This window comes from Amblyomma mixtum, chromosome 2 (genome assembly GCF_055824585.1).
Source record: "Amblyomma mixtum isolate Tamu chromosome 2, ASM5582458v1, whole genome shotgun sequence".
Taxonomy (NCBI): Eukaryota; Metazoa; Arthropoda; class Arachnida; order Ixodida; family Ixodidae; genus Amblyomma; species Amblyomma mixtum.
Window position 1 is genome coordinate 32,999,253 of NC_143013.1, and position 16,188 is coordinate 33,015,440.

Consider the following 16,188-nt stretch of genomic DNA (forward strand, 5'->3'; position numbering starts at 1 on the left):
AGTACTGGATGCATAAACAAACGCTCACAAAGAAAAGGCAGCACCAAGTAAAACCTATAGTTAACACAGATAGTGCAGTACACATAGCACAGCAGGAGGAGGTTGGGGATTAAGTCCCCATTAATGGCGTTTTTATCTTTTCTGCAATAGGTTTGGTTTGGTTTCTGGGGTTTAACGTCCCAAAGCGACTAAGGCTATGAGAGACGCCGTAGTGGAGGGCTCCGGAAATTTGGACCACCTGGGGTTCTTTAACGTGCACTGACATCGCACAATACACGAGCCTCTAGAATTTCTCCTCCAAAGAAATTCTAGCCGCCGCGGCCGGGATCGAACCCGCGTCTTTCGGGACAGCAGCCGAGCACCGTAACCACTGAGCCACCGCGGCGGCTTTTCTGCAATAAAATTTTATGTAAGATAAACAATAATGCAAAATAAATATACCCTTGAAAAGTAAAAAATTTGGATTCCCATGTGCTTACAAAGGTTTAGATGATGTTTCAGAAATTTTTAGATGTCATATACAGCCACGCAACTTAGGTTTCCTACAGTAGCATTCTGTGATACGTGCTCCATTTTTAAGAAACAAATTTCAGTACTATGACAAACATTAAAATGAAATATAAACATAGAGACAGGACAAAATGCAGAGATGCAAATGGCTGCATGGCTTTACTAGTAGCTGCCTCTCTCTTGCTTTGACGACAAAAACAGAGCCCAAGGGCGATTCAAAAAGTAAGGTGACAAGAGCTTGCATGGGCAAGCAACAAGCAGATGTGTCAAGTCCCTGAATCCTTGTCATAATGGCTGATTGAACTTCTGTATCACTTGTGAATCGTCTAACCTACAGATGGTTTGTCAAAAATAGTGTGAATGAATGGCAATCATTTGTAGTCAGATCAGGACCGTAGGGAATATGAGGTGGAAACATACATCGTCCCCACCATCCAAGAATTTTAGAACAGCTCCATCCCCAAAGGAAGTTATGCTGACAATCCTTTTGTGGGCACAAGAACATGCGTCTGCTTGAGTTCCTCACCGGGGGCGCAACAGTGCATGCTACTAGTTATTGTCATACACTGGTTGCAGTTGCAAGACACAATTCGTAGAAAACGCCCAGTACTTTTCTCAACAGGCATTGTGTTGCTGCAAAGCAAAGTGTGACTGCACTCAGACAACAGCATGCAAGCATTGTTACAGTGCTCCTAATGGCTTGGTTTGGTTTATGGGGATTTAATGCCTCAAAGCAACCCAGGCTATGAGGGACACCGTAGTGGAGGGCTCCGGAAATTTCGACCACCTGGGGTTTTTTAATGTGCACTGACATCGCACAGTACACGGGCCTCTAGAATTTCGCGTTCATCGAAATTCGACCGCCGCGGCCGGGACCGAACTCGCGTTTTCGGGTCAGCAGCCGAGCGCCATAACCACTGAGCCACTGTGGCGGCACAGTGCTCCTAATGGGGGGGCGTACTAGACCATCATCACTACTGCCCCAAACTGGCACCCAATGATTGTCACTGCTTTGAACCACTGAAGAAGCACCAGTGTCGTAGGCAATTCACAAGCAAGCAATACAGAAGTTCAGCAAGCCAACATGGTGTGGCTTCAGGAATTTGATGCAGATTTCTTCTACGCTGACACTGATGACTTGGTGTGCCGTTGGTAGAAATGTTGGATAAGTATAGCGACTATATGTAGTAAAGTACTGTATACCAGCAATGTAGTACTGTGCGACATAATACTGTGTATCAGTACACGTGTCTGTGGAATAAAGTTTGTCCACACGAGCTCGTTACATCACTTTTTTAATCACCCTCTTATAATGCAAGAGTTTCACACAAGCACATGGATACACAGCCAAAGGCAAACTGCTAACTGATGATGCCACAACTGAAGAAAAAACATGTCACGAACGGGCAATAGCTCAGGTTGATTCAAAGACACAAAATTAAAAGCTGCCAGAACGAAAAATATGACAGAAGAACCTTCATATGTACCAGCCATTTCAGAATGCAACATAAATTGTTGCTTTACATATATATTTTTCCAACACTGTCTCATGATACACAAATTCTTTTTCAGTTGTTTTGGTTTTATGAAGTTTAACGCGCCAAAGCAGCTCACACTATGAGGGATGCTGTAGTGGAGAACTCCGGATAATTTTGACTACCTGGGATTCTTTATTGTGTACTGACATCGCATTGTAAATGAGCTTCTATCACTTCGCCTCCATCAAAATGTGACCACCGCAGCCGAGATCAACCCCAAATATCAAGCACCATAACCACTAAGCCACAATGGCTTCCCATAAGTTGTGAACTAACTAGCACAGGAGGAAGATCTCTGCCAGACTTTGATCTTCTGCACTGAAAGGATGACTCACTTTTAACCGCGTCAGAGACGTCAGGTCGATCAGCGACGGAATGTGGTTCCCGGAGAGGTCCAGGTACACAAGGGTAGTGGAGTACTGGATGTTCTGGAGAGACTGCACAACACAATCAACACACATTTACCATGTTTGTCACCAAATAGCTGCTGAAGACCAAAAAGTACCTACCTTTATCCTGTTGTTTGACAGGTTCACAGAAACCAGGTACTTTAGATCCTTGAGCGCTGAACACAGAAACGTAAAGAAAACCAGTTACAAACAAATGCAAGCCTTTCTGTGCATTTCTCCTAGTACTCATAAAGCTTGCAGAGATGCACAAAAACAATAAAAAAATGGCCTGTATGCTGTACAATGTTACGGTGCATTTGGTGTTAACATAGTGAAGAAATTAATAAAACAATGAAACTTTGGAATTACTGCTACAGTAGAGATAAGGCAGTTATAATCATATTAACGTGCACCAGAAGAATGGGGGAGAAACATTTTATCTGTGTCTTAGAGGATTCGGACTTCTTGTCTATGATCTGCATATAATGATGCTATCAAGGGGGAAATAATAGCTCTTTCTAAAAAGTTACATGATACATTATTTTGTTGAAAAGGAAAAGTTGTGTAATGCACACAAAAGACAACCTCAGCATTTGTGTGGATGAATGAAAACACTACGAATGAGCAATAACGCCAGTTGGGCAAACTGAGATGAGCACTGATGAAGTAACTGTAAATCTGTAGGCATAAGTGATTGCTGTCTTTTAATGACTCTCGACACAGTTAAGATTTCTATGAGCCAGTCACAAATGCGTCAAACCAGGAGACATGGGCAGAATTACGAGAACTTAGAGCCAAGCTGCGTCATTTACTCTGACAGCAATTTGCTCCAAAACTTGTGCTGTGCCGTGTTTTGGCAGATGTGTGAATGTGCACTGCAGCGATTCTGCTACTACCTGTGGGAAACGTAGCAGACTTCACTGCCGCAGTTCCAGTCACAGAAGTTAAGGGTCACAGCATGTTCATGCACAATCATATCACAAACCAGTTGTGCACGAAGTCTTCGCACCTTTCTAATTTAGCTAACAAGTGCATGAACAAAGCTACTAAGTAGCAGTGTACCCCATTCACTTCGACTATATGTGTAGATGGCAACCATTAGCAGTTAAAACCTGCAATTTCAAACACAGCAATATTGGAAATCATGCATGTATGTGGGCCTCAAACAAGTTCACGTAAAGATAGGTTGCACATGACGTCACAGGCACCATAATGGCGAACAACGCATAAATTCGGCAGTTCAGGTCAAAACAGGTTTCAATAAACGCATTATAGCAATGTGCATCTTCTTGCAGTGCTTTTGTTTCACCAGCATGGCAGCTGCTCTGATGTCACAGCAAGCTATGTACACAGAAATGCTAAAAACCACTTGCATAGCCTTGTACTTCATACATGGTTGTCATAATAACCATTTGCACATTACAGTGTTGCGTTTTTGTCTTGTAGCACTCACTGTACCAACCATGGTGCACGTCCAATTTTTGGCTAAAAAATGAGATTAAGGTTTTTGATGAAATACTTGCCTTCAATACAGGTGATGAGGTTGTTGGAGAGATCCAGGCTTGACACTTGCGACAGCCTGGCCAGGGAGTACATCCGCGTGATTTGGTTGTGGCTTGCGGAGAGCTGTAATAGCAAGACCATTCAGAGGACTGTCCATGCTTACATGCAAAACAGACTCAGATGTGCCTCGGCTGGACCTGATAAGCACCTAAGAATGTAAAAAAGAAAACTCTGCCCGCACTTCCTGCACCATTATCTGCTACATAACACCAAACGGTAGACACTGCACGCAAGATGCGAATGTCACAGGCTGACTTCTCACGTGCTTTTTTTCTTTTCTGTCAACGGATGTTTATTATTCACTCACATTCTCTAATTGCATACTTTCACACTTCAAACGCATTAAACATATTTTCTGTGTGGCTGCTGGATTGTATTGTAATTAATATTAAGTTAGTGCATAACAGGCACTGTAGATCATGCAAGTGATGACCAGAATGCAAAGGGATTGACATTGCAGTTTTCAGCATCAGAGTTCACACAAACTGAAGTGTTTATCAGAACTCACACAATAATAGAACCCACGAAGACGATGAAGAGAACACGAACAGGCAGAGAATTCTCAGACCTGGGTGTTGATAATCGATAAGAACAGCGTAGGAATTTCACAGAATCGGTAAAATTGGCTCACATTTCGTATGCTTCTCGCGTTCGCATTGGTTTTACATTTTGAAGTAACCCCCCCAGAATCAATTTCTCCGTTTATTCTTTCCGGAAAAATGATAATGCATGCTTACTTTTTGGACGTCAAGAAAGCAGTCTATGTTATCCAACTTCGAAAGCTCATTGTGGTCCAGAAACAACTTTTCCACTCCGACGCCATCCCTCTTCTCGAGTTTCTTGAGGCCCCGGTTGGACAGATCCAAAACGTGCGGGTCGTCTGAAACATTCGCGAGGTGCGTGTCAAAACAAACCACGCAGTCCTTCATAGCTCACATCGCTCGAGGGCAGAACCATGCGTTTCAACACTTCTGGAAGCAATAGCGCCTCACGGAAATGGTGCTCGAAGACCAGAAAGCTTGCCTGCAGTACACAGGATGTGAAAGTGACGCGCTCGAGAGCGTGCTTTAGAAAACAGACATAACTTAGCGGCGCTATGAGGCAGCCAAAATGACTCGTAACAGTTTAACTTTTGATACAGCCCCTTCATAATGACGTGCGTAACCGTGTAATGCAGAAAGTGTGCAATCGCGTACTGCGAGAAACGGCCTAACCCAGACCCGTTTCGGTGCTTCAACCACATTCACTCGGTTAACGTTCACTTATTACTCGAAATGAAGTTGTTTTATTTTTCATAATAACACGGAACTGTCGTGAAATTCAGTCACGGCGGGCTTAACAGACACTGTGCGCCGCAATGAATGAGTAAGCGTGGAAGCACAGTCAGCTACGGACACTTGCAGGCTGGTTAGACCGATCGATACAGCTCGCAGCGTGCTTCAATTCCGCACAGAAACGACGGCAGCCAATTTGCCAAGTCGAGAGCGTCAGTTTTTGACGTCCGCAGTATTCGCTAGCCATGGGAAATGGTCACGCGCGTCGAACACGAGTGTAAAACAGCTAAACGAAACAAAAACGTCACAGAAATCTCGAAACTCCATACCATTTTCCGCCATTTTGAAACTTCCGCCAAAAAACTGGTCCGCGTTAAACACTAATGTGAAAACCTAAATTTAATAAAATATAACAGCATTGTCCATAAAATAAAATAATGTTTTATAAATATAAAAACCGGTGCATCAATAAAAAAAATTTTTTGGTGTTTGTCGTCGCCGCGGCACTGTTCTTTTCGGCTCCCACTAGCCAGCGACGATGAAGTGAGTAGTGGGAACCTATCAAATCTGTTAAAATAATTGGAATTATTAACCCATCGCGGGCTCTCGTGTATTTTCGGTGACTAATGAGGATGTGTTGCTGCATTTCAGGATCGGATTGTGCTCGTTCAGCGGGTATAAAATATACCCTGGCCATGGGAAGCGGATGGTCAAAACCGATGGCAAAGTGAGTAACGCACCGGCATGCTTTCAAAAATTGTGCTTGGGTGTTTCACATGAAGAGGAAAACACTCATTTAGTATGTGTTTCGGAGTTGGTTAAGTTCTTTTTATTTCCTATTAGCATTGCGAAGGCTGTCTTGAGGTACCACCGTGAATTTGATCGGAGCAAGCAAGCAGTCTGGTGCGGCTGCTAAGCGCGAGCAGCGCGCTTGATCAGTTTCGCCCTTGCCTTGCCTTTGTGTCACGATTAGCCGCTTTCTGTTTCGATCGCTGTGTCTTTTGGAGACAGAAGACGCTTGTAACCGCGCAAGGGCTACAGGATGACTGCTGATTGCTGTTGTGTCGTGCATCATGACCATTGAATGGAACGATGGTGGTCAGACGTCAGACCTGTGAAATCGGTCCACCACAACCGGCAACTTTATCACGAGGTCTTGTTTCTTGCCTTACATTGCGTTTCTTTGTGTCATTTTTTTAGACGTTCCACTTCCTGAACGCGAAATGCGAGGCGTCGCACATGATGAAGCGGAACCCGCGCAAGATTACGTGGACGGTGCTCTACCGGCGTAAGCACAAGAAGGGCATCGAGGAGGAGACCACCAAGAAACGCACCAAGCGCACGGCCAAGTTCCAGCGTGCCATCGTCGGCGCCAGCCTCAACGACATCATGGCGAGGCGAAACATGAAGCCCGAAGTGCGCAAGGCGCAGCGTGAGCAGGCCATCCGGTAAGTTGAGCAGTGCGTTGCCCGAAGTTCGCCTGGTTAATAGAAGCTGCTAGCGAGAAAGCAGTGGACGCGTGGCTTCTTGTGCGTCGTGGTGTGACAGCTTACTGCCAGGTGTTCTTAACAAGTTGCAGAGCACTCAAGAGACGGAAGCAAGCATCTTGGTTTTGTTTTTCCCTCTTTTCTTTTTTTTTTTGCATGAAGTCTTTGTTCTGCACCTCTTGGCTCAAAGACCGTTTAAAGATTTTACAAAATCCAGCAAGTTGGATTGTTTTCTGACAGATCAGTGAATCATTCTTACTTGTTTCATTTGAACAGAGAAAAGAAAAGTATGCTTGTCATCGTGTAAGGCTCATTGCTGTATCAGTCATTGACTTTTCATTTTTCACATCAAGTTGTATTGATATCAGCTGGAGTTGAATTGGCTTGGTGGTTAGGGAGCTCGGCTACTGAGCCGGAGGAGCCGGGTTCAGTCCCGGCCACAGTGATCACATTTGGATGGAGGCAAAAGAGCACCAGTGTGCTGTGTGATGTCAGCGCATATTGTCGGAACCCCAGGTGGTCGCAATTAATGTGGAGTCCTCCACTACAAAGTCACTCCTAGCTCATGTGTCGCGGAGCCTCACAATATACAATTTCTCATTTGATATTATGGATTGTCTGTTGGACTACTTCAGCACAGTACTCTGATAGGCCCGGGTTGTCTGTGGTTGACAGTTGTTGCACTACTAATGACTTGCACATGACATCACAGGTGCCATCATGAAGTACCGGGTGTAGCCCCTACAGTTAGGTTATGGCAGGTGGCGTAAAGTGGCTTAGGAAAATGCGCAGGCTTTTGCTGTACTTCTGGTTCTAAACATGGCAGCTGTTATGGCCTCTGTGCAGTGTGTTACAGTGCAAAATTTAAGAATCCCAAAGCCGCCGCGGTGGCTCAGTGGTTATGGTGCTCGACTGCTGACCCGAAAGACGCGGGTTCGATCCCGGCCGCGGCGGCTGAATTTCTTTGGAGGAGAAATTCTAGAGGCCCGTGTACTGTGCAATGTCAGTGCACGTTAAAGAACCTCAGGTGGTCGAAATTTCCGGAGCCCTTCACTACGGCGTCTCTCATAGCCTTAGTCGCTTTGGGACGTTAAACCCCATAAACCAACCAACCAACCATTTAAGAATCCCAGTGTTGCAGCGATGGAGCATTAGGCTAACAGAAGAAATGTCCTTTGTAGTTTGTGGGGCATGTTCACATCTTCTTTTCCATTTCCCCTCAATTTCATTTCTACTCTCCCTCAATGAGCATTGCCTTTTTAGTTAGTGGCATGGTTTTCTCATGTTTTTTATCATACTCAATTAGATGTTGCTCGCTTTATATTATGAAGTCTTTTAATGCACTGTACCCCACCAGGTTGCCAACTATTACGAAAACAAATTGCACAGAAAATATACAAGAGGTCCCTAGGTAAAAGTTTCACGAGATTTTTGTTTTTGTACCACAGCTGGAAGCATAATTATGGCCGCCTGTATACATTGCTGCTTGTGCAGAGAGCCTCTAAAAGGTGCCATGTGAAGCTCATGTGGTACATTTGCACTCGGTATGACCTGCAACGTGCCTGCAATGACTAGTGTGGTTTGTGCTTCGTGGCAGTTGATCATGGCACGGTATATACTGCAGGAAGCTCTGCTGTTTGAATTAGTAGTTAGGTGTACTACTTTGCACAACCCCAGGGTTCTCACCATTGTGTGAATAAAATTCCGAGCCGACCTTGCATGTTTGTAAGTCAATATGTAGTGTCGTGTGAAGTTCTCATCTGTAAAATCATGCATCTTCTTGCACTATTATTTTCAAACATTCCACATTTCATTCCTGCACTTTCAACGGGATATTGGTCTTGCCAACATTACATCATCTGAAAGAGCTTAAACTTTTATGCTCACTTTGACAGCGCTTTTGCAGTTGATGTCAGTCACCTGCCCAACATGGCGAGGTGTAGTATAAGTGTGAACACATTGGCTGGTGTTGCCCTGAGCAGCTGGTAGGGGCATTTTCGATAGTTATTTATAAATTGTACACTTCACAGAGTAAACATTGATGCCCAAGAGGACCTCCTCTGCTGATTCGATGGATTAAAACATCACTGTAAAAATTGTTTTAGGGTCTCCTCATTGTGTGTTAAAACCATCCAGCATGCATTGTGGTATAGCTTGAGCTGTCTTAAGTGGGGCTGTACGTATGCAGCACTATATGTGCGCACATGCTCATGTTTTTAGGGTCTTGATTGCTCTACTTGAGCTCCTGTCAAGGTGGCTCAGTGCTCAGGGCAGTTGGCTGCTGAGCCAGAGGACACAGGTTCTATCCCACCTGTAGTGGGTGCGTTTCGATTGTGACCATGTACCGTGTGATGTCAGAGTGCATTAAGGAACGCCAGGTAGTTCAAATGAATCCAGACCTCTCCACTATGATGTTCCTCAGAGCCCATACATACCACTGTGGAAATTAGGAAATTATCACCACATATATTGTACTGTACCATACTTTTCAAGTGAAGGTGAGCAGCTTTTCAGTGAGCCTTTGGCAGTTGCCTCCAAAGTTCAGCTCGGCATCCCTGTCTCACGCCATCATTCATCAGCTTGTTGGTAAAGCTGTCTCAGTTTTTGCTTTTGTTGTTTCCTTGGAGCTTGTTTAATGAGCTATAACTGAATTGTCATCACTGCTTTTGCTTGTGCTTCATTTCACTTCTAACACTGTGTGTCCTCGCATAAAATATTTCTTACAAACATCTGCTGTTCTCTGCAGGGCGGCAAAGGAAAAGCAGAGGGCACAGAAGGCACAAAAGAAGACCACCACCCAGCCTGTGAGTACTTTGTCTTTTGTGTGTGTCGGGTATAGAAAATTGCACCGTGCACCGCAAAATCGATGCTGTAGACAGCGGGGCAGAAATGCGGTTGCTCTGATTAATCTGACACTTTTCGCTATGCATGGTATGAATATACCAACAAAGTGTCATTCTGTTGAGACTCTGTCTAGAACCGCCGTCGCACTGCTGTTTATGCAGCAGGTTCACTGGAAAGGGAAAGAAATTACAAAACGTATCACGATGCTTGCTAGCAGGGCAAAAGCAAGACTGGAGTGCACCCTAACCAGCGTCGGGAGTCTTGCAATGATGTGGCACACCGGGCCACAGCGGATCGTTGCACACCTCTTGCTCGGTGTCGCTAGGCCTAATGTGCTGTGCAATGAAGGCTCAGAAAAAGTAGTATGGAATTAGCCACTGCTTATCATGAAGCGTGTAAAGGTTTCATCAGTTTCCATCGGCACGATGACTTCGAACTGCAATCAATGCAGAATTGGTTTTCGGTGCCTTCGTCAACAAAGCGAATGAAAAAGCCGAAAGTTTCTTCACACTGATGGCTGAGGTTCACAAGCACAGAGCCATAGCTGTCTGCAAAACCGGTGCAGGCAGTCATGTGCCGCATCACAGGGAGTGTTAGCTGTGCTATTGAAAGTTCAAACTGACTTAGACAGCTGTATTTTTTTTTAACCTAACGAGATGCGGGCATATGTGGATGCCCCTCCCTAAGTGGAACCTTGCTCCAAAAATTGTTCGTTGTGAGGGGAAATAATTGCCTTGCTTTGTGGAAAAATCTGTAATACTTGGGCGAGGCTGAAATTTCCGTGCAGTGGCATTAGTTGTTGCGAGGTTTACTGTTGTGCTGCACTTTTACGTAGGATTTTTGAGGGAATGTTTTGGCTGTTTAATATAAACAGTTTGTTGTATCATTATCAGTTGCACGGCCATCACTGGATAGGATGCTGGTTTTGCAGCAAGTATTCCGCTTGTGTAAAGAAATTCCAGTGACCCGTGGCAAGTAGTTGCCGCTGTTTAACCATGTGTCCCCCCTTCCATTTTTCTTCAGCTCCAGAAGGCCGCCCAGAAGCAGAAGGCTGCCAAGCCTATTCAGATGAAGGCACCCCGGGTTGGAGGCAAGCGCTGAGCAAAGATTGGCATGTATTAAAGAACAGTTGTCTATAGTTATTGGCCCTTGTTTTGTCTCTGCCCATTCTTATTGGCTGGAAGTGACTGCAAGCACTTCAGTATGACAGTGAGCTAAGTTTTCTTGTTTTGCCTTAGTGCGCCAATGTCAGGATGGTGTCCTGCAAATGTGGTTGATTTTTTCCATAACATCTTCATGCTGTTGAAGCGGAAACATTTCTCATTTGTGGGCGCAACATATCCAATATTTATTATACCTATTCAAAGTCTTTAACAGTGCCATGGTTCTGTATTTGACCACTTCTCCCAGGTGCAGTAAGCAGTGTTTCTGGAATGTGAAGCTATTCACATGTGGTCTAAGGCTGCTTCTTGAGCTTGGCAAGTTCGGCCAGCTTTGTGTCTCTCCACTGACGCCGCTTCTGCAGGTCCTTGAGTGGCACTTTCTCCAGGAGCTCTGCATTCACCTTATTGAGGGTTGGGCCATCGTAGGTGGGCACAGGGCCAAAGGTCTTGGACACCTTCACAATGCCCTTGGCATATTTCTCGGCGTATTCCAGCATCCCTGCAATCAAAGCACAAGTCAACTATTCATTCAGTCTTGCATCGCAAGAAGAGAATTGGGCGTGAAGGCCAGAGTTATTTTTTTATTAGCAGAGAATGGAGTCGTAAGAAAAGATTTACGTGTCCTCTGATAGTAATCCACGTGATAGTAATCCCTTGTGGGCCAAGACATTTATACTAGCTGGAATGTGCCTGATGTAGAGGACATTGCAATGTCCCCTGCTCTTCTGTGTATTCCACACAGGAACATGACAGCTGACGAAGTCCAAATGACAGGACCTAGCTGTTGCAAAGAATAGTTGGCGCTTGGAAATGAAAAACTGCTCTATTCTTGACCACTATCAAGCAAAGGACTTATTTGTGTACTGTCATTTCCATTTTATTATTTTCAGTTCATTTGCTATATTTACTCGCATAATGAACCCATCTCCCACTTTTGTTGCCCGCCGCAGTGGCTCAGTAGTTACAGCGCTCAACTGCTGACCCGAAAGACACAGGTTCGATGCCGGCCGCGGCAGCCAAATTTCGATGGAGGAGAAATTCTAGAGGCCCGTGTACTGTGTGATGTCCGTGCACGTTAAAGAACACAAGGTGGTCGAAATTTCCAGAGCCCTTCGTTATGGCATTCCTCATAGCCTGAGTCACCTTGGGACGTTTAAACCCCAGTAAACTAACAAATTGATGTCAACTGTATGAAAAAAGAAAAAGTGGGTTCATTATGCGACTAATTACAGTATTTGTATACTCATGTTCTAGAAGTACAGGTCATATAGAATACATCAGTGCACTTGATTATTTATCATTTGGAGTTCACACCGTGCGTGTGTGCTTCGATGATGGAAAGCATTGCTTGTATGCACAGAAGTCCCCCCAAGGGGCCGATTGTGGCACTAGCTTGTGCCATTGAAAGAATTGGAAACGCTGCACAGCATGTGACTCATGTTAACCATTGTAACTGGTAAGGCCGGAACTTACCTTCGGCATTGAGATGTGCAGTTTCCAGGGGACCAAGAAACGCATAGCGCATGCCGAGTCCTTCAGACATCACAGTGTCCATGTCAGCAGTATCAACCACACCATCCTGCAGTAGAATGGTTGCTGTATGATCAAGTAATAGTACAAGGCTCTCTGGTCAACCCACACTGTCTGAGCAGAACGGGCTTGGTATCCGCAATTGTACATAGTTGAAACTGGCATGATGTTGCAGATTCACTGAAAACTCCAAGCATTGGCAGCAGTCGTGAATTAGTGGCCGCATTACACTGGAGCTTATCTTCCAAGTTCTTGGAATTCTGAACCTCTCATTAACAGTTGGGGTTGCTCAGTGAAATCCTTGCTGGATCACAGGTTCTTTGTGCAGTTGCAAGTTTCGCCGACTGCATAACACAAAAACTATGCGTACAGAAAAGCACACTTTAGCAAACTACAGTTGAACAGTGCTTAGTATCATTTTGCAGTGTTTGATATTCAGGGAAGTAAATGCTGCTAACCTTCCCATTTTGTCCTGGCAACATGAGGGAAGCGTTGGAATGCCAAAGCGTGCTCGGACAATACATGCTGTGTCGTGCAGGACTTGCACTACATTCACTAGCAGTAGTTTGTGCCTTACATAGACCAATGGTCATTATGTGCAAGCTGCAAGAACTGCTTGTGCAATCGTTTTCTAAGCCATGGTGATAACTGGAGGACTTCATCTGGAATACAACTTGCCCGAAGCCATCGCGGTGGCTTAGCTGGTGACCTGAAAGATACGGGTTTGATCTCTGCTGCGACGGCCACATTTCGACAGAGGCAAAACGATAGAAACATGTGCATTGTGCGATGTCTGTGCGCGTTAAGGAACCTGAGGTCGAAATTATCTGGAGTCCTTCACTATGCCGCCCCTCGTAGCCCGCGTTGCTTTGAGATGTTGAACCCCATAAAAGCGGCTTGCCTGAATGAGTCTCCAGCACTCGTTGAGAATTGCATACTGAATGCGGTTCAGCACAAAGCCTTCGACTTCCTTCTTCAGTAGCACTGGCTTCCGGCCAATCTCCTTCATCAAGGCACGAGTTCTGATTGCAACATCAGGGCTGGTCCAGGGAGCTGGCACAATCTCCACAAGTGGGACGTAATAGGGAGGATTCACCTGAAACAGCATCACAGAAAGTCTCTTACCTACTCCCTTGAGCTTTCTACAACTTGTGAAGAGCCTGCTGAAAACTAATTAAAATGTCTTGCAAGAAAGCTGATGTACTGTCATGAAACAGTAGCCGTTTATCTGTCTATTTGTAGTTGCATCATGCTACAACACACCCATTCTGGTTCAGCGAATTGTACTGTGCACGCGTGAAGTGCCGCATGCCTGAGCCTACAATGCACACTGAAATGCAATGGCTTGACTCAGTAACAAGTCCCACTGCTTTCGTGCAACGACTCCTAGTAAATACAAGGGTTGAAAGATTCAACAAACGCTTGACATTAACTGGGTTTTGATAAAGAGCCTAGAGCAGGCGCTGATGCCTTGCACCTATTCTATTGACTGCTCTGTATTTTAGCAGTGCAAAAAAAAATTACAAGAGCAAAGACATGGCAACACATCTTTGCTCGTGTTTTTTTTTCCCACTGCCGCTGCTAAAATATGAATCAACAAAAACTCGCCCAGTTTAATACTGTTATTGAATCCGTTCCTTCGCGACCTTCTGTGCCATCCAACAGCATCCTGCAGTACTATTTCGTGCCAGCTTACAGGTACCGAATTGACTGGTAAAATTGGGCCGTACCGGATGGCCTACAATGGCCTGGTTCCTGTGCTTCATTTCTTTGGTGAACGCTGATGGTGGGAAGCAGCTGGTTGAGCTACAGAGGACAGTGTGGTCATCCACCAGCTTGTCCATCTCCAGAAAAACCTTTTGCTTTAGCTCTAGGTTTTCAAACACGCATTCCTGCAACAAGAAGAGAGTTCTGAGGGCTCCATAGCAAGCAAAAACTACATCCAACAGCAGAAAATGTAAGTTAATTGCAGAAATTAACATTTGGCTAACATGCGTGTTTATTTCTCGTTCATCATCTTGAGTGCATTGCCTTATCGGGCAATGCACTCGCATTAAAAACCATGCATGCTGCGCTGCAGGCAGCGCATATTCGTAGCTTGCCTGCACATGAACAGCGCCCTTGAGGCATTCTGCCATAGTGGCGCACTTCCTGATCAGCTGGTGTTGCTGCTTTGAGGACAAGGTGCCTCGTAGAAGGCCCTTCGTCTCGAGGTTTGCAAGCTGAGCCTCGATGTCGGCGAGCGCCTCGTCCACCTTCTTTCCGTCAACGTCGAAAAGATCCACGGTGTAGCCGGCGCCGGCGAACAGCATCGCCCAGCTTCGGCCGATGAGGCCGCTGGAAGCAACAGGTGAGCGCATTGTAAGTTTCTCGCGACTTCCCGCTCAGCTGTAGCGACAGCTGGGCTGGCAATAGGTATAGGCAGGAGTTGCAATAGCTACGTGGGCGAGAAATCCATCCGAACTATTTGAAATGGCGTTGCTTCCGCGCCAGACGGAGCAGAACGTTTAGCGGATAGCCGCAGTGCGGTTAGCCTGTTTAGTTGTGCCGCCGAGTCGACAACGCGGTCTGAAACCTATCGACTAGGACCGCCGAATGCGTAGTTCTATATGTAGTTTGATCACGCAATGCGCGCTGTTTCGAGAGGGAAATCCAGCTTGCATTGGGGGCGTAAGTAGCTCGCTGTTTGAGTATGAACGATAGCTTGCATCGAGGAAGTTTGAGGATTCACAGTTTAATCAACAATATGTGCGGATAACAGTCTCCGTGCATTGAAACGAACGATTAAATAGGATGGTGGACTTTCAAAACTTACCTGCCGACGATGCCGACCTTGCCCTTGCTCATCTCTGCAGCGTTGAGAAGACAACAGGCGTCCTTCGAGTTCGCGTGAAACTACAGCGCCGTAAACTCGGCCTTGTAGTACTCCGATCGCACGCAAGAGCCGACGAGACCGTCTGCCTGGCGAGCTGTCAGCTTTCTTCTCAGTGCGCGCTGTTGATTCTTTTAGGTTGCCGCCCGTTTGCCCCCCTCGAGGAGACGGCTGACGATAAGGATAACGAGCTGTGGGAGAGGGGCCCTGTCGCTCTCTACTCGCTTTTTCCGCGGAAAGCTCGGCAAGCACGCCTACCAGAGCTTTTGCTTGTTGGACTAGTTTGAACTCCTGGAGAGCGACGCCTCTCCAGCCGGCTTTCAGCTGCGCGCTGTTAAGCACGCTCTGGCACGTGTGCGGTTTTCCTTTGTGCCCTCGGCGGCATGAAAACGGCGGATAATAGCGCTTGATAGACGCGCACGTTGAGCCGCGTTGCTGAACGAAAGAGATGGAACTCGGTGTGGAACTTGGCCTGCGACGCCTCCATGAAGAGTCCCATATTACACTCTTATCATCGCGTGATCTGTTCCTCAGGACTCGCACACACAAAAAAGAGAGGCTTAAGTTCCATTGCTGTTGAATCTAGGCCAATTTAACATCTGAAATTAATATTACCAGCGCAGGTTCAGCTGTTTTGAAATAAGAATGTGCAGGTTTGTGAGCCAGAGGCAGTCTTAATATCATTATTACTGGTGACTGCAATGTCCCCTCTGAAATGCAGAGGAGCGCACATTAGTCCATAGCTGTAGGTGTTTCAGCCTTCAAACGTCTCAACAGATTTCACTTGAGCTAATTAATGTGTTGTTTTCAATCGAGTCGCACTGTTAAATTTGTTCAAAACCCAAAATTTTTCTATCCATGTTTATGCATGTATAACAACCAGTCTAAATTCTGCTTTCATCAGCAACTGTAATCTTTGAACTCAACAAATTTAATTTGTTACATATTTTGCACATATATTTTAATAAAAGCGGCCACAGTTTTTCGTCTTGAACTAGAACTTGATCTTGACCTAAAA

General features: G+C 45.5%; 3 protein-coding genes across 3 annotated transcripts in view; 1 reads left to right on the forward strand and 2 right to left on the reverse strand.

The window, feature by feature from the left end:
• The window catches only part of Cep97 (centrosomal protein 97kDa), a 154,115-nt gene extending 149,186 nt beyond the window's left edge, over nucleotides 1–4,929 (reverse strand). Inside the window, exons 1-4 of the mRNA XM_089567587.1 lie at nucleotides 4,738–4,929; nucleotides 3,961–4,063; nucleotides 2,558–2,613; nucleotides 2,384–2,485 (exon numbers count right to left, since the gene is read on the reverse strand). Of these exons, the coding sequence (XP_089423713.1) occupies nucleotides 2,384–2,485; nucleotides 2,558–2,613; nucleotides 3,961–4,063; nucleotides 4,738–4,929 (453 nt within the window). The remainder of the gene's footprint in view (nucleotides 1–2,383; nucleotides 2,486–2,557; nucleotides 2,614–3,960; nucleotides 4,064–4,737) is intronic.
• An 847-nt stretch (nucleotides 4,930–5,776) lies between these two features.
• Nucleotides 5,777–10,743, forward strand: RpL24 (ribosomal protein L24). Its single transcript, XM_089571088.1, has 5 exons — nucleotides 5,777–5,817; nucleotides 5,926–6,001; nucleotides 6,475–6,722; nucleotides 9,508–9,565; nucleotides 10,629–10,743. The coding sequence occupies exons 1-5, from the start codon at nucleotides 5,813–5,815 to the stop codon at nucleotides 10,704–10,706; spliced, it is 465 nt and encodes a 154-aa protein (XP_089427214.1). The 5' UTR covers nucleotides 5,777–5,812; the 3' UTR covers nucleotides 10,707–10,743.
• Nucleotides 10,744–10,928: 185 nt separating this feature from the next.
• On the reverse strand, nucleotides 10,929–15,857 carry Had1 (beta Hydroxy acid dehydrogenase 1). The gene is made up of 6 exons (XM_089571086.1): nucleotides 15,114–15,857; nucleotides 14,401–14,635; nucleotides 14,029–14,190; nucleotides 13,200–13,394; nucleotides 12,242–12,347; nucleotides 10,929–11,267 (listed from the first exon to the last, which is right to left on the reverse strand). The coding sequence occupies exons 1-6, from the start codon at nucleotides 15,143–15,145 to the stop codon at nucleotides 11,062–11,064; spliced, it is 936 nt and encodes a 311-aa protein (XP_089427212.1). The 5' UTR covers nucleotides 15,146–15,857; the 3' UTR covers nucleotides 10,929–11,061.
• Nucleotides 15,858–16,188: the final 331 nt, after the last annotated feature.

Coding starts and splice junctions, on each gene's coding strand:
- RpL24 (XM_089571088.1), top strand. Junction 6,002..6,474: donor TGGTCAAAACCGATGGCAAA/GTGAGTAACGCA, acceptor TCATTTTTTTAG/ACGTTCCACTTCCTGAACGC. Junction 9,566..10,628: donor AGAAGACCACCACCCAGCCT/GTGAGTACTTTG, acceptor ATTTTTCTTCAG/CTCCAGAAGGCCGCCCAGAA.
- Had1 (XM_089571086.1), bottom strand. CDS start 15,145: ATGAGCAAGGGCAAGGTCGGCATCGTCGGCAG. Junction 14,636..15,113: donor AAGGTCGGCATCGTCGGCAG/GTAAGTTTTGAA, acceptor TGTTGCTTCCAG/CGGCCTCATCGGCCGAAGCT. Junction 13,395..14,028: donor AGGCCATTGTAGGCCATCCG/GTACGGCCCAAT, acceptor ATGCTGTTTCAG/GTGAATCCTCCCTATTACGT.